We start from the raw sequence: 18100 nt of genomic DNA, 5'->3' as shown, positions 1-18100 counted from the left end.
TTTTCCTTTTCCTTATTCCTAGGAAAGGGAAGTTTGCTTTAAAATTGATGTGTGAGAGATGCAATTAAATATTCAGTACTTGTTTTCAAAACTGGAGTCAATCTTTGGCAATATTAGGTCGTTTCCTCTTCTGAAGCAGTAAATACTACCTAACTGTTGTTTCTTTGGGTATGTTCCTAACTGTAAACTTGAGTAAGTGAGCCTCCTTCAGTATCTAAAGATTTGGGTGTTTTCGTTTATCTGTTTATATGTAAACCTCCCGAGCCTCTTCAGGAAGTTCCTCCATTCCTTACAGAATAGGGCACCTAAAGTATTTCCTACAGAGGGTAGGTGGATATTCTGTCTTTCTGATATACAAAGAATGCATACACACACACACACACACACACACACATATATCTCCTTTGTATGTATATGTGTATGTGTATATACACATACACACAAATAATTTAGTTTCATTCTTTATCCCATGTTACTAGTTTAAGTGGTACTGGAACTCAAGTGAGTCTTGCAATAAGAAAAAACACCTTTCTTTCAGGTCATGTACCATCATGCAGATTGGCCAGTATACAACATTAGGATTTCACAAAGCTAGCTCTGTTAATTATGCATATTAAATTATGCAAAGCGTTAGCCCTACCCACCTACCTGGCCTTCTCTGGATGACTAAGTTCACCTTGAAGTACAGAGTGGACAGTCAGGCAGACTGGACAAGGGAACTCTATTACTTACATGTTTATATTCCAGAGTATCACACACAAATTGCAGAAGATGTATGCCTGGCTTATCGATCTACATTACTCAGCTCCTCTGAGCTCATCTTAGTCTTAGTGTACCTCACCTAACTTTGGAGGGTTAATTTGTTGTATATTAAACTTTTTTCTTTGTGTTTCTTGGGAGATGTGTAATATTAGATAATGTTCCAGAAACTGACCCTTATGGAAATGAAGGTCCATGATTCACTTTGGATTCCAAGTAGGAAAAGAGGTTTTAAAAGTTCCTTTCCATTGTCTCAGTGAGAAGACCACTAAAGAGTTGAAGTTAAAGAAGGAAAGGTTCAGTGCCGTACAATCTTAAGGTTAGCAAGCAAAGACTAAAAGCTATCTGCTACCAGTAATGAGGGCTTAATGACAGAAATGGACAGTCTTGTCTGACCAGCTTACGTGGGTGAGGTCAACCTAGTTATGCACTGAAACTGTACCTTTACCCACTTTCAGTAAGTGTGTTTACCAGCTCCGTAGTGAGGAGATCTGTGAGTTTCGTGTCTGATGTCACTGCGTGGCCTTTTGTAGTTAGTTCAGTGCAACTAAGTACGTTCTAGTATGTGTCTTTAGTCAATGTCAGCCAATGTTTTCATCACCATCATAAGGTCTTGAGTTTTGAAAGCTCTTCAGGTTCTTCTTTACAGACACCTAAAGTGATTGACCCTGCCTGACCGTGGTCAAGATGCTAGCAGCTAAAGTGGGCAAAGCCAGGTAAGGAGATGATTCACAGGGTTCTGCCTTCATGTCTCTTACCCATGGTCAGTGTCACTGACACCACCTTTGGGCCTTCTTTGCTGCTTTTATTTATTTGAAAAGTGAGACAGAGGCCGGGTGCAGTGGCTCACACATGTAATCCCAGCCCTTTGGGAGGCCAAGGTGGGCGGGTCACCTGAGGTCGGGAGTTCGAGATCAGCCTGACCAACATGGAGAAACCCTGTCTCTACTAAAAATACAAAATTAGCCGGGCGTGGTAGTGCATGCCTGTAATCCCAGCTATTTGGGAGGCTGAAGCAGGAGAATCACTTGAACCCAGGAGGTGGAGGTTGCGGTGAGCAGAGATCACACAATTGCACTCCAGCCTGGGTAACAAGAGCGAAGCTCCATTTCAAAAAAAAAAAAGAAAAGAAAAGAAAAGTGAGACAGACTGCTAGTTGTTCCCAAAACTCTCTCTCCTTATTCCTTAGTTACAGGGTTTTATTTGGGCATATGGCCACTCATATCCCAGCCTCCCTTGCTGTTAGGTGTGGCTAAATTTTTGCCAAGGAAGTATAGGCAGAAGTGATGTGTGCAACTTCCATGTCACTTTTCTGCTTTTCCCCTCTTCTGCTAGGTTGAAATGATCACAGAGCAGTGACCTAGCTATGGCCATAAAGCCAAAAATAACACTCTAAGGAATAGAGGAGTTATCTGGACCTGAAAGACTGCACAGAGGAAAACCACCCCACCTGCCTGGACTGCTCATTTCTGGACTGTTAACATGAGAGAGAATCAAGTTCTGCCTTCCGTAAGCCATGGTATAGTTGGGTCTCTGTTATCATAGCTTAGCCTGTTCCCAGCCCAAATACTACATAGGTCCTCGCTTTCCCCTCCTTCCTCCTCTGTTCCTTGGAGGGTGGCTTTCTCCCTGCTCTCTCTTCCATCTCATCTTCATGTCCTTTCTGCCTTTGCCCCTCCTCCATATGCTTCCCAGCATGGCATGCACTCAGTCCAAATGCTGGTTGCCAGTTGTGTGTCTATTTAAAGCTCCTTCCCCAAAGATCAACTTTTTTCTCCTTCTCAGCTAGCAGAATATATTTTCACCACCTAAAAGGAATTTAAAAAGAATTTAAAGCCCATTCCACCCTCAGAGGGTGAGCAATTTATACTGGTTATCTACTAAGGTATAAGGATCTTATCATCAATTTAAGAGAGTTTCTTAGATAATTATTAGAATTATTAGTGCAGGAACCAAGAACAAACAATATTTGTCATAAGCCAAGGGCATGCCTTTTGTTCATTTAATCTGCAGTGCTTATGTTATGAGGAGCAGAATAGATCCGAGAGAAACAGAATCTATGACATTTAGAGCCATAGGCTGTATGTGGGCTGTGTAGAGTGCAAATGGCTTGATTAGAATTCCAGGAGAAATCTCAAATGCCCTGGGTAGAAGACTTCTGATTCTTGGGGGTTCCTGTATCCCAAACACAACTGTCATTTGTATTGTCCTGTGGCTCACCTGAACCAGTACCAGAGCTCTCACTGTTTATTCATTCAGCACCATCTTTAGTGCTACTATGTGCCGCGGATTATGCTGGGTGCTGAGGATATGTGCAAACGACAGACGTGGTCCCTGTCTCATTGGGCTTACAAAACAGTGTGAAGACATGCATTATCAAGTAATTAGATGGCTGGTGGTACTATGGTAGGTCAGGGTACCCTGGGAGCACACAAAAGCAATAGGCTTTCCCACTCCACTTTGTTCCCAGAACACTTGCAACTGGGCTTATATGCTCCAGGAGGAAGACTGGAGGATTCTTAGGAGAAATGGAACTGCTCCCCAGGAAAAGGCCCTACAAAGAAGGGGCCATTTTGCTTGCCCAATCACCCCCTCGTGAAGTTAGCCTGTCAAAAAATCACTGCCTCCCTTAGACACCGAACTCCCTATCAACTTGTGTCTCACTCTCAAATGTGAAGAGGACAGTATAGGATTACCAGACATTTAACAACAGCCTCCCACAAGGAAGACTGAGACTAAAAGCCAAACAACTCCCAAAGAAATGAGGCACCATAGAAAACGAGAAAAATCAAACTCCAAAGGCGTAAGTTTTTCAGAGATCCTAAGTTTTTCAGTAGACTGCATCTACTCAACAACAAGACGCTAAGAAAGAGCTTTTGGAAAATAAAATATGATAGTGGGATCTATACAGCAGAATGATTGCGCCCAGGATTTGGGCACTTCTAGAACATGAGCTTCTAGAACATGAACAGGGTCTGTGATGGCTTTTTTTTTTTTTTTCTTTTTCTTTTCTTTTTTTGAGACAGGTTCTGGCTCTGTCGCCCAGGCTGGAGTGCAGTGGCATGATCTCAGCTCACTGCAAACTCTACCCCCCTGGCTCAAGTGATCCTCCCAACTCAGCCTCCTGTGTAGCTGGGATTATAAGTATGTGCACTATGCCCAGCTAATTTTTGTATTTTTAGTAGAGACGGGGTTTTACCATGTTGGCCAGGCTGGTTTTGAACTCCTGACCTCAAATGATTCACCCACCTGGGCCTCACAAAGTGCTGGGATTACAGGCATGAGCTCTCTTTTTGAGAACAGGCTGGAGAGCAGAGTTCAGCTTCGAACATCCAAGTTGAAAGATGCCATTTAACAAAGGGTTTTGTTAGAGCGGGTGAAATTGGTTGGGAGTGGTGGCTTATGCCTGTAAGCCCAGCACTTTGGGAGGCCGAAGCAGACAGATCACTTGAGGTCAGGAGTTTGAGACCAGCCTGGCCAACATGATGAAGCCCCGTCTCTACTAAAAATACGAAAATTACCCGGTGTGGCAGCATGGACCCGTAATCCCAGCTACTCAGGAGGCTGAGGCAGGAAAATCACTTGAGATTCGGAGAAGCAGATAGAGAACAGAGAATCCCGGGAAGCAGAGGTTGCAGTGAGCCAAGATCGCGCCACTGCACTCCAGCCTGAAACAAAACAAACAAGCAGGTGAAATAGATACCTGAGCTAGCAATGATTTTTATGTTGTAGTCTCAGATTGCTGATGGGTAAGAAACAAAATTTTGGGAGTCGAGCAAAACATGGCAAAGCTTGGAGATCAAATGCAATCTCTGAGGAAGAAGACCAGATAGTCTAGACCAAGCTTTAAGGAAAACTAGGAACATTTAATATCTGGGTAGAGGAATCGCCATTGAAAAGAAGACTGAGAAGTAGCCAAGGTGGCATGGAGGTCAAGAGAATGTTTTGAAAAGAAGTGAGTGCTCAGTGTCAACTCCTGCAGAGGAATCAAGTAAATTAAACACTTCTGAAAGTGTCTATTGAAATTCAGCCACATTGGAGGGTTGTAGAGAGTCATGCAATGAGTAGGAAGTAGGAGATGGTCAGGAAGTGGAGATGTCATAAGGGTACATCAAATTTGTTTTAGAGCTTTTACCTTGAAGGAGAGGAGAGATAGAATGATAACCAAAGAAGGAAGATAGGACTCAGGGAGAGTTTTATTTAAAATGGAAGAGATTTGAGCAACTTTAAAAACTGACAGGAGGGAGCCAGTAACAAGAGGCACAATCAATAAAATGATGTCCCTGAACCGGAGTGAGGGTGAGGCTGGCATCTCAAGCACTGCTAAAGAGACTGTGCTTAGGTAGGAGAAGAGAAACCTACTATCAGCTCCACAGGAGAAGGAGAGAAAAAATAACAATCACATCCTCTGTGAAATAGGAGACGCTGAGTACTGATTGAGGAGAAAAAAGTGTGAAATAGTTTACATAGAGTGTTGAATACAGAAACACAGTAAGATTGCCAGGAAATATTAAGAGAGATTGTGTTTATTCGTTGTTTTTTGTTTGTTTGTTTCAAGACAGAGTTTCACTCTGTATCCCAGGCCGGAGTACAGTAGTGCGATCTCAGCTCACTGAAACCTTCGCCTCACAGTTTCAAGCAATTCTCCTGCCTCAGCCTCCCGAGTAGCTGGGATTACAGGCATATGCCACCACGCTTGGCTAATTTTTGTATTTTTAGTAGAGACAGGGTTTCATGTGGGCCAGGCTGGTCTTGAACTCCTGACCTTGTGATCCACCCGCCTTGACCTCCCAAAGTGCTGGTATTCCTTCCTTCCTTCTTTCCTTCCTTCCTTCCTTCCTTCCTTCCTTCCTTCCTTCCTTCCTTTCCTTCATTCCTTCTTTCCTTCCTTTCCTTCCTTCCTTCTTTCCTCCCTCCCTCCCTCCCTTTCTTTTTTTTTGAGACTGGGTGTCACTCTGTCACCCAAGTTGCAATGCAGTGGCATGATCACAGCTCACTGCAACCTCAACTTCCTGAGCTCAACTACCAGCGTATGAAGATTCCAATGTCTCCATATGCTTGCCAACAACACTTGTTATTGTATATCTTTTAATAAAAAATAATAACCATCCCTAGTGGGTCTCAGGTGGTATCTCATTGTACTTTTGGTTTACATTATTACCCTAATGATATTGATTATGTTTTCTGGTATTTACTTTGCAATTTAAATATCTTCCTTGGTGAAACGTCTGTTCAGATTCTTGCCCATTTTACAAATTGGGTTATTTGTATTTTTATCAGTGAGTTGTAAGAGTTTTTTGTTTTGTTTTCTGTGGTTTTTTGTTTTTTTGTTTTTGTTTTTTTGAGACGAAGTCTCGCTCTGTCGCCCAGGCTGGAGTGCAGTGGTGCGATCTCGGCTCACTGCAACCTCCGCCTCCCAGATTCAAGCCATTCTTCTGCCTCAGCCTCCCGAGTAGCTGGGATTACAGGCATGTGCCACTACGCCTGGCTTATTTTTTTTGTATTTTTAGTAGAGACGGGGTTTCACCACATTGGCCAGGCTGGTCTCGAACTCCTGACCTTGTGATCCACCCGCCTTGACCTCCCAAAGTGCTGGTATTACAGGCATGAGCCAGGGCACCCGGCCATAAGAGTTTTTTATATATTCAAGATGGAAGTCCTTTATCAGATAATGTGATTGGCAAATTTTTTTTCACATTCTATAGGTTGTATTTTCTTTCTCTCTCTCTCTCTCTCTTCTCCTTTTTTTTTTTTTTTTTTTTTTTTGAGACTGGGTGTCACTCTGTCATCCAAGCTGCAATGCAGTGGCATGATCACAGCTCACTGCAGCCTCAACTTCCTGAGCTCAAGCCATCCTCCCACCTCAGCCTGCCAGGTAGCTGGGACTGCAGGCGTACATTGCCACACCAAGTTAATTTTTTGGAGATTGGGTTTTGCCATGTTGCTCAGACTGGGCTCGGACTCCTGGGCTCAAGCAATCTGCCCACTTCGTCCTCCCAGAGTGCTGGGAGTACAGGCGTGAGCCACCGCACCCAGCCAGATTTCCTTAGTTTTGACCAAATGTCTTTTTTTCTGTTGCAGGAACTCATCCAGGTTAGCACATTACATTTCATCGTCATGTCTCTTTAGGTTCCTCATGCTTACGACAATTTCTCACAATCACCTTGGTTTTGATTTCCTTGACAGTTTCAAGGAATACTGGTCAGTTTTTTGTAGAAGTCCCTCAGTTAGGATTGTTTGATATTTTTATCATCATTAGATGGGGGATATGGATCTTTGGGGAGGAAGATCATAGAGGTAAAGTACTATTTTTGTCATGTCATATCTAGGTACATACTATCAACATGAATTACCACTGTTAATGTTGACCTTGTTCACCTGACCGAGGCAGTGTCAACAGCTTTCTCCACTGTGAAGTTACTATTTTTTGCTGCCTTTTGCAGCATGCCACAAGTTTTGATATACAGCATTTCTTACCATTCACTTCTAAATATTTTCGTTGAAATTTGCCAGCATGAACTTGTATTTATCTCCCAAAGTTTGCAGTTTTTCCCCTGCATCCTGAGTGTAGTTATGAAATTCTAAAAAGGGAAATTTAAGGACAATCCAGGCCTGGAGTTTTGTCAGGAAAGTACACCCCATCTACTGTATTTCATTTCATACCTCACATTCCACATCTCATGTTCTCCCTGCATCTCATTAGGTAGTCTTTCTTTAATTAGACTGTATCTCTCATTATACTCTTCATTTCACCATTGCATCTATCACACATCCATCACTCAAAGTCATTGCCTGAACTGACTCATGCTACTGTGGGCCATGAGAATTTCAGCTGTTAAAGACAAGAATGTTTGCAGGGATGGAAGATGGAGTTGAAACTAGGTAGGAAGGGAAGTCAAAATAGAAAGGGCCTGAAAAATAGGTAGAAGGTAGTGGGATCGACAGACTGGAAGTCCCAGTGAAGTAAAAGAACTGGTGATTAGGAGTGGATAGAAATACAGGAGGTTGTGGTGTGAGAATGGGATATCTGCATTTATTATTTTGCAGGTAGAACAATTTTAAGTGGCTTATCATAATCTAGTCATTGCATGCTCATAGAATGAATGGATGAAGGAGAATGGAAGGTAAGGTCATTGAAGAGGAAGGTCCATTAGCAGAGCATAATAGCCTCTAGTCCCAGCTACTTGGGTGGCTGAGGAAGGAGGATCCTTTGAGCCCAGAAGTTCAAGGCTAGTGAGCTGTGATCACATCTCTGCACTCCAGCCTGGGCAACAGGGAGACCCTGTCTCGAAAGAAAGAGAGAAAGAGAGGGGGGAGGGAGGGAGGGAGGGCGAGAGCAAGGAAGGAAGGAAGGAAGGAAGGAGGGAGGGAGGGAGGGAAGGAAGGAAGGAAGGAAGGAAGGAAGGAAGGAAGGAAGGAAGGAAGGAAGGAGAGAGAGAGAAAAAAAGAAAGAAAGAAAAGAAAGAGAAAGAAAGAGAAAGAAAGAAAGAGAAAGAAAGAAAGAAAGAAAAGAAAGAAAGAAAGAAAGAAAGAAAGAGAAAGAAAGAAAGAAAGAAAGAAAAGAAAGAAAGGGAGGGAAGGAGGGAACATACTGCTTTCACTGTATCCCATAGGTTTTGGTATGTTGTGTTTCCATTTTCATTTGTCTCAAGAAATTTTAAATTACCTATCTATCTATCTATCTATCTATCTATCTATATATATATATTTTTTTAATTGTAGAGATGACATGTTAGCATATTGCCCAGGCTGGTTTCAAACTTCTGGGCTCAAGCAGTCCTCCCACCTTGGCCTCTCAAAGTGCTGGGATTATAGTCATGAGCCACCACACCCAGCCTATTTCAAGAAATTTTTCAATTTCCTTCTGAATTTCTTCATTGGCACACTTGTCATTCCAGAGCATACTGTTTAATTTCCATACGTTTGTATAGTTTCCAAAGTTTCTCTGGTTATTGATTTCTAGTTTTATTCTATTATGGTAAAAGAAGATACTTGAATCAGGTTTCAATGTGGGGCGATTTTTAAAGACTTATTTTGTGGCCTAACATGTGGTCTATCCTTGAGAATAATCCATGTGCTAAGGAGAAGAATGTGTATTCTGCAGCTGTTGGAAGAAATGCTCTATAAATATCTCATAGGTCCATTTGGTGTATAGTGCAGATTAAGTCTGATGTTTCTTTGTTGATTCTCTGTCTGGGAGATCTGTCCAATGCTGTAAATGGGGTGTTGAGTCTCCAGCTATTGTTGTATTGGGTTGTATGTCTCTCTTTAGCTCTAACAATATTTGCTTTATATATGTAGATTCTCCAGTGTTGGGGGCATATATATGTGTGTGTGTGTGTGTGTGTGTATATAGTCTGTGTGTATATACATGTATATGTGTGTATATATATGTGTGGGTATAATATGTGTGTGTGTGTATATATAATGATTATATCTTCTTACTGAATTGCCTTTTTTTTTTTTAAGAGACAGGGTCTTTGTCACCCAGGCTGGAGTGCAGTGGCACGAGCATAGCTCACAACAACCTTAACCTCCTGGGCTTAAGGGATTGTCTCCCTCCTCAGTCTGCTAAATTGCTAGGACTACAGGCATGTGCCAACACTCCCAGCTAATTTTTTTTGTTTGTTTTGAGACAGAGTCGCGCTCTGTCGACCAGGCTGGAGTGCAGTGGCGCCATCTCGGCTCACTGCAAGCTCCGCCTCCCGGGTTCAGGCCATTCTCCTGCCTCAGCCTCCGGAGTAGCTGGGCGCCTGCCACCACGGCCGGCTAATTTTGTGTATATTTAGTAGAGACGGGGTTTCACCGTGTTAGCCAGGATGTTCCTAATCTCCTGACCTCGTGATCCGCCCGCCGCGGGCTCCCAAAGTGCTGGGATTACAGGCTTGAGCCCCTGCGCCCGGCCTAATTTTTTAAAGTATTTTGTACAGACGGGGTCTGCCTGTGTTGCTCAGGCTGCTCTTGAGCCCCTGGCTGCAAGCAGTCCTCCCACCCCAGCCTCCCAAAGCACAGGGATTACAGGTGTAAGCTACTATGCCCGGTTCACAAATTCTTTTTTTAAAAAAACTGAGGGCCCGGTGAGGCTCTTGCCTGTAATCCCAGCACTTTGGGAGGCCGAGGCTGGTGGATCACTTGAGGTCAGGAGTTTGAGACCAGCCTGGCCATCATGGCAAAAGCCCATCTCTACTAAAAATACAACAATCAGCCGGGTGGTGCAGCGTGCCTGTAATCCCAGCTACTAGGCTGAGGCAGGAGAATCACTTGAACCGGGGAGGCAGAGCTTGCAGTGAGCCAAGATCAAGCCACTGCACTCCCGCCTGGGAGACAGAGCAAGACTCTGTCTCAACAGATAACAAATTACAAATTATTGCCTAGCTCAGTTTATTTCAGTAAGCACACCATCTCCTTCTCTGGTCTCAATGGCCAGCCTTGGGAGTGGACAAAGTAGGCAGCTACCTAAAGATTTAAAGGATGCTAAAAAACCTCAACCTAAAAACGCCTCCCCAACATGAATTCTAAATCTATATATTCTCCAAGGGCCTCTTGGAAAAGACACATCCTTTCCAACTCACTTAAGGTATGAGGTTACCTAAGAGGGATTATTTATCAGCTAGCTAATTAGCCTGTCACAGAAGCCAGCTGACTCTAGTATAACCTAAAAGAGAGGAAGGGCCTGAAGGAATGACACCAGAATGATGTGAGTTAATGGGTTGAGGGAGTGGATGGACGTGAAGTTAGGAATTAAAGGAAGGAAAGATCCAGAACTTGAAGCACCATTAGGAAGGCAAACCCTCGGGCAGCCTAAGGACTTAGGTATGAATCTCCAGGAAAGAAGGTTCTAAAAAGAGCAGCAGATGGGAGTTAATGTTTAATGGGTACAGAATTTTAGTTGGGGAAGATGAAAAAGCTCTGGAGATGGATGTTGTGACGGTGGCACAATAATATGAATGTACTTAATGCCACAAAGCTTTTACACTTAAAAACAGTTTAAATGTGGCCGGGCACGGTGGCTCACACCTGTAATCCCAGCACTTTGGGAAGCCGAGGCGGGTGGATCACGAGGTCAGGAAATGGAGACCATCCTGGCTAACACGGTGAAACCCCGTCTCTACTAAAAATACAAAAAAAAAAAAAAAAATTAGCCAGGCATGGTGGCAGGCGTTTGTGGTCCCAGCTACTCAGGAGGCTGAGGCAGGAGAATGGCGTGAACCCAGGAGGCGGAGCTTGCAGTGAGCCAAGATCGCACCACTGCACTCCAGCCTGGGCGACAGAGCGAGACTCCGCCTAAAAAAACCAAAAAACAAAAAAAAGTTTAATAAATTGTATGTTACATAAACTAAACACATTCTAGACAATCTGTAAGAGAAATGAAGGTGATAGAGGCTGTCTTCATAAGTCCTTGGCTTTAGTATGATAGCCTCCAAGTTGACCCTGATGAGCCTGACCTCTTTGTATTCATGTTTCCATATGCTGGATTGGAATAACTTGTGCAACCAGTGGGGTATGTCAGAAGTGACCAGAAATGAGTGGGCTGCCGTGTTGTGCGGACACTCACAGCCTGTGAAGAGGTCTAGTGATGAGGACGTGAGGCCTCCAGCCAACAGCCAGTGTTAACTTGCCAACCATGTGAGAAGTTACCTTGGAAGGACATCCTCCAGCAGCCCCTCTCATGAGAGAGGTCAAGCCAGAGCTAACCTGCTGAACTCCCAAGTTCCTGAACCACAGAAACTGTGAGATAATGGTTATTGTTTTAAGCCATTATGTTTTGAGGCCATATGTTATGCACAGATTGAAAACTAATGCAGATAGTATGAGGGCTTCTTTCATCAGCTGCCTGAGGTTGGTGGTGTCTTCAGTCATTTATATAGATCTATTTGTTTCTGGATAATATTACAGTTATTTAAAGATATTTGGTGACTCTATTTAGATACAGCTACATTCACCTTTATATATAGTGTTGAATACCCAATAAGTAACTTGAAAATATTTCCTGATATTGGAGGGAGGGGCGTTGCTGAATTTCAGAAAGTTAAGGCTAGTAAGAACTATGACTAATATAATACATCTTACTGGATACTGTGAATGCTTTCCATTTAATTCTGTAGGTAAAGGGCTTACAACCTGAAGGAAGGCCCGTGTTTTAAGTCTTCTTACTCTAACATGAATGAATTCCTTAGACATACTTATATTTAAAAAAAAAAGAGGAAGCAAAATAAAATAAGGGGGCAAAATAAGCAAAGCCAACTCAAGAACTTTTTAAGGGCCAAATCCATTTATCTTGGCTCGGTATGTGTGTACTTACCTAAAATTCTAATCTCTGTATCTGTGAGTCTCCAGTTTTTCAACCCAAGCTTGACGAGTTGTGGGACCTCCTCCAAATGTTTCAACAGGCTGGTCAGGCTGCCTTGCACATCACAGCCCCAGGGCAGCATCAGTGCAGTGAGCTGTTCTAGCACGTTCAGCCTGTCAACTGGAAGAAACAAAGAGCAGTTCAGGGACTGGATGATCTCAAAACTGAGGAAGAACGAAGGGATGTTGGGGAAGGAATGATCGTTATGTTTGGTGGCTCTGTAGCCTACTCAATCTGCAATGAGAATCTACTTAATTTTTGGTTATTTTTATGGAAAGTGTTCAAGCTTATACAAACATTATGCAGAAGAATATAATGAAACTATATATACTAATAAGTCACTTTTCAAAAACATTAAATCATGGGCAATCTTGCTTAATCCTGACCTAATTCCCCCGGTATTATTCTAAAGCAAATCATGGACAGTATGAATCAGTTCTTTCCTTTTTTTTTCTTTTAACCATAATCACATATCACTGTCACACCTAAAAATCCATATCACCAATTCCTTAAGCAAATTTGTCTTGCACATCAGCTACTCTGACAGTTGCCTCCTCAAAGGAGGAAAGCAGGTGGGATCCCGCCTCAAAGTGCAGTGAGCATATGTAAACTGGTGACTTAAAAGACATGGGCCTGTGTTTGTTAAGGGCAGTTTAGGAAAGGCCTAAATGATGTTCCTAAGGAGGGTGCATCTAGTAAGGCACACATGGGTATAAAAGACCTCAGGGCCCAGGCTATGTATTTCGACTACCCAGTACACATATTCAAGCATCTGATTTTGGCTGAATTGTCATTCTTACTCAGTTCATGTAGAGCTTCATTTCCATCTTTTTCCAGGTAATTTTCTGATAAATCAAGAATGCTCAGTTTGACCAAATTGTGAAGATTCTGAGCTGGGAAAAAAAGTAATCCAAAATAAAAAAGTTTTCAGGTAAATATAAATGTATTTTGAAGTATCCTTAGAATAATTCTGAGTTCTTATCTTTTCTGCTAATGGTAATGCAAATCATAACTTGCCTTGGTTATTTTAATTATTTCCAAAGGCACTGGCATAGGCATAACCCCCAAATCCCATGTTTATGACCAAATGGGCAAATAGTCATTGGTCCTAGGTTCTGATTAATAAATTCCAGGTCACATAAAGCCTAAAGCAGCATGGGATGTAGTTGTTATGTCATCATGGAAAAATCTCTAAGCCTCAATGTCTTCCTCTATAGAATGAGGTAGTTGGACCAGATAAAATGTAAAGTTGCTTCAATTATAAAATGTCCTTAATCATACAGGAGAAACAGGAACAACAACAACAAAAATGAAATGAGCTGGTTTTGTGTACCTCAACTGAGATGATTTTATTGACATAATTGTTGTGATGTTAATAATAAAAACCTAGTAAAAAAAAAAAGATGAGAAAAAAGAAAACAAATAGCAAAATGGCAGATTCAAATTTATCCATATCAACAATTACATTAAATCTTAATGGACTAAACACTCCAATTAAAAGGCAGAGATAATCAGATAATCAGAACTTTTTTTTTAAGCAAGACCCAGTTTTATGCTATGTACAAAAGATGTATTTGAATAACAAAGACATAAATATGTTGAGGTAATGGAAAACTATTTTGTATGCAAACATGAATTATATAATGGTACCAGTCTAGCTAAGAATTGCTTAGTTCTTTTCTTCACATGTTATCACTCTTGCTTAATCTAGGTGAAGTTTTTTCTGTCAAGGCTAGAAAAATCTCCTTTTTAAAAAAATCAGACAAGTTTTTCATGAATATGTACTCTTGTTATAATATTGGCTATTATTTTTAATCAATCATATGAGCCCTTTTCTTAAAGTATCTTCTGGGTTGTGTGCTCTACAGTAAAAAACCTGCTGAACTTCTCTTTAAAAGAGTACATTTGCGATTTCCAGTTCTAAGCCTGTCTCTGCCCAGCAGTAAGCAGAGAAATAAAGGCATGTGCTCATTGTGCTCATATTCCCAGTACTTGTCTAGCCTTTTTCAACTGTGGGTTTCTCTAGCTGTAACTTTGTATTAGTATACAAATGGCTTCCTTAGTTATCTTTAGAGACTCCCAGAAGTTATATAGTTTAACTTTAAAAAGATTATACCACTCTTTTCCAAAATCTAAATTTTAAAATATGTCTGAATTACACATGTATACTTTATCCAGAAATATGCAGTAAGTTTCCCCATACTCAATATGCCTCCCTTTGGGAACTCAGAAGACTTGATTGTCACATTAATGCACATTAACTTCATCTTAACAGGGCAATGGGTAGGAATTAGAGGCCTGAGATCATTTAAGAAAATCTTTATCTCTCACTTCTCAATCATTTATCCATTCATTTAAATGTTTATTAGGCAGTAAATTATATGACAGGTTATGTGGCAAGTTTCAAGCACCTATTTCTTATTTTCTTCCTTTTCACTTTCTCTAAAAGTTACATCTTCAGTTATTCTGAAATTATCCCCTATTATCCATCAATAGTTGATTTTAATTCCAATATGGAGAAAAATCATTAAAAACAATCTGCTTATTATCCAGAAGTTTTTATTATCTTTTCCAGTTTTCCTTAAAATTAAATTTCCATTTGAGACATTTAGTGTGAATTAGTATAATAGTATCACATGTTCTGTTATACTGTCCTCATTCAGTTAATGGAAGCAACAGTTACCTAGGATTTTCACTGCATTTGCAGACAAGCAGCAGGAGACTAATTGAATTTCTTCAAGGTCACAGGGTTCACTTGACAGAGACTTGACTATGTAATCCATTCCCTCTCCAATGTCAGACAAGTGGGTCAAACGAAATAAACACATCTTCTTCAGATTTTTCAGGCCTTCAGCTGAAAAAAGAGAAAGGAATGCATTAGGATACCAAGTTAATTCAATTTAAGCATAGATTAATGAACTGAAAAGAAAGCAAAGAATAATTGTGCAGAGACCTTCCCATGTTCTTCCTGCAGCAACCTTAAGCTACAAAGAGTCAAAGAGAGCTGTTCTTCTTTCAACTCTCACTTTCCAGTCTCTTGGACCACACAAAAATCACTTATGTGGAGGTTATTCTCTTAGTAGCATAAGAAACACTATCGTAAATTTGTAATTAATGGGCATCAATGTATACTCTTACGACAATTCTTTAGATGGATGAAGTGTTCTAGAGCACTCTCCTTTCAATCTTCTCAAAAATCTTAAACAGCGGGGGGCTGAGTTCAGGGGGGTAGCATGGGGACTTGGTCCTTGGAGTGCTTCTAGTGCAACTGTTCACAGCCTCAAAACTCTTGCCTGGGACTCATGATATGGGGCCTGCCTGATGCTTTAGAATGAAGACCACAAGTCCCGCCTGATGCTTTAGAATGAAGACCACATCCACTGCAGTGTATTTAACCAGAAAAAAGATTTACCTTATATCAACAGTACAATTGGAAACATTCTGAAATGTCCCCCATTCTTAGGTCTAAAGCTAATGTGCAGTTTAGGATTGGTTAGGCCTTACTTTGTGTCATTAAAATATTGCCTTATCTTGATGGTACTATAGCCTACAGGAAAGAAATACATGATTTTAATGGCCAGGCACGGTGGCTCACACCTGTAATCCCAGTACTATGAGAGGTAGTGGTGGGCAGATCACCTGAGGTCAGGAGTTCGAGACCAGCCTGGCCAACATGGCAGAGCCCCCATCTCTACTAAAAATACAAAAATTAGCTGGGCGTGATGGTGCACACCTGTAATCTCAGCTACTCGGGAGGTTGAGGCATTAGAATCGCTTGAACCCAGGAGGCAGAGGTTGCAATGAGCTGCGATCTCGCTACTGCACTCCAGCCTGGGCAACAGAGGGAGACTCTGCCTCAAAAAAAAAAAAAAAGAAAAGAAAAGAAATATATGATTCTAATAATATCAATCTTGCAGAGTTTTCAGGAAGGTTGCAGATAATGTATGTAACATATTTAATGTGGCACATAGTAAGTGCTCAATAAATGTTCAATAAATGTTCATTGTTGTCATGGGAGTACATACAGGTTGGAGGTTGTGAGCATGACCTGAGCTTTGCAGTCAGTTCCTGAATCTCCTACTTAATAATTATAAACTTGGACAAGTTATTCAATCTTTTAGCTTAAGCTTTAGGGATCATTATATCTATGTACTAGGACTGTTGTGGGGATTCAGTGGAATGAAGTATATAAAACTGCCTAGGCTAGTGTCTAATCTATAGCACAGTAACTCTTTAATAAAGAGTAAATTATTACTAATATAATTAGACTGGTTTAGTCAAGTTCATATTTTGATTCCTTAATAGCAGAAGCAGGCTGTCCTAGAGAGGTACTTTTTGACCTCTTTCTGCCAGTTGGTAATATCTTGAGCAAGTCAATAAGCTATTTTAGGTTCCAGTGGAGTTTTCTGTGAAATGAATGAGTTGAATTAGATGCTCTCAATCCTCTTCCAGCTCTGATTTTCTGTGTAATTTATACACATGCAATAAATGTTTATTGAACACTGAATTAATTTGATTATTCTCATGTAGGCCATATAAAGAAAAGAAGTCAGCCATGTTTTGCTTTTGTTTTTGTTTTTGTTTCGGGATGGAGTCTCTCTCTGTCGTCCAGGCTAGAATGCAGTGGAGCAATCTCGGCTCACTGCAACCTCCTCTTCCTGGGTTCAAGTGATTATCCTGCCTCAGCCTCCCAAGTAGCTGGGATTATAGGTGCATACCACCACGCCCAGCTAATTTTTGTATTTTTAGTAGATATGGGGTTTCACCATGTTGGCCAGGCTGGTCTTGAACTCCTGAACTCAGGTGATCCACCCGCCTTGGCCTCCCAGAGTGCTGGAATTACAGGCGTGATACACCGTGCCCAGGCTTCAGCCATGATTTGATTATAGGATAGAGTTGTCTTTCGGCAGGAAGCAGAATAAGAAAGAACAAGGTGAAGGGAAGAGAGGAGCCTTTTAGTGAGGACTCAACTAGGGAAAAAAAGAGCCAAAAAAAAAAAAAAAAAAAAATCTAACACACGAGGAAACAGGGACATTCAAGGAAAGAAGCTTTAACAGGAATCCTCCCTGGCCTGGAGGGCCTGGTTCCCTGTGGTAAGCCATGTGTTCTGCTTGTGTTCCTGAAGTTTCCTTTTCCTTTTCATTTTTTTGATTGGGGAAACACAACCTCTAGTGTAGAATGAAAGCATGCTTCCCCCAAAGTTTTCTTGATTCACATTGTTTCCTGTGTCCTATTTCATTTATGAAATTTTACTTAATTATGAAATCATAGTATAAACTTTAAAATATTGTTTCTATGCAATTATGAAACCATACTATAAACTAAAATATTGTTTCTATGCCTTAAATAAAAACATAGCCAATGAGCCAGGGAGAGGGAAATTAAAAACACGTCATGGGCTCTCTTCCCAAAAGGGTTACCATCTAGTGTTGTACAATTTGAATATGTCTAGGGAAACCAATGTAGCCATAAGTACATAAAAACATCCTTGCCTTGTGCAGACACACAGTGTCACAGCCTGAAGTTAACTCCTCTTATTATCAAACTCACATTAATACACATATGAGAACAGAAATCTGACCTAGTTTTATAGCATCTTCTTCATTCATCTTAATGTTATCCATTATGAGCTTTGTAAGGTTCTTCAAATTACCCAATCTGTCAGTCAGACCACCTGTCAAAAGAAAGAAGATTAGACTCTGTTCAGCGGATATTTGCTATTTACTATGTCATTTACTATTACTGTCATTTTTGTTACCAATCAAAAGATTTTAATGATCGCCATGAGCCAAAAATGCTCATGAAATAGACATAAAAACATACTTTTTATAAGAAATGGGCATTGTACTTCACTGTAAGCATGTTCTCCAAATGATTTCCCAGATAACAGGGAAATTTCTAAACACTTGAAAATTAAACAACACACTTTTAAATAATTATGCGTTAAAAAAGACTCAAGGAAAATTTGACAATATTTTGAAAAATATTTTT

At 41.0% G+C, this 18100-nt stretch overlaps 1 protein-coding gene across 1 annotated transcript in view; it reads right to left on the bottom strand.

The window, feature by feature from the left end:
• NLRC4 (NLR family CARD domain containing 4) overlaps positions 1–18100 on the bottom strand; it is a 41104-nt gene that overhangs the window by 899 nt on the left and 22105 nt on the right. The window contains exons 5-8 of the mRNA XM_015112067.3: positions 17691–17783; positions 14793–14963; positions 12910–13002; positions 12062–12229 (exon numbers count right to left, since the gene is read on the bottom strand). Coding sequence (XP_014967553.3) covers positions 12062–12229; positions 12910–13002; positions 14793–14963; positions 17691–17783 — 525 coding nt within the window. The remainder of the gene's footprint in view (positions 1–12061; positions 12230–12909; positions 13003–14792; positions 14964–17690; positions 17784–18100) is intronic.

The sequence above is a fragment of the Macaca mulatta genome, chromosome 13, assembly GCF_049350105.2.
Source record: "Macaca mulatta isolate MMU2019108-1 chromosome 13, T2T-MMU8v2.0, whole genome shotgun sequence".
Lineage (NCBI taxonomy): Eukaryota > Metazoa > Chordata > Mammalia > Primates > Cercopithecidae > Macaca > Macaca mulatta.
This window is presented reverse-complemented; position numbering and strand designations above follow the sequence as displayed.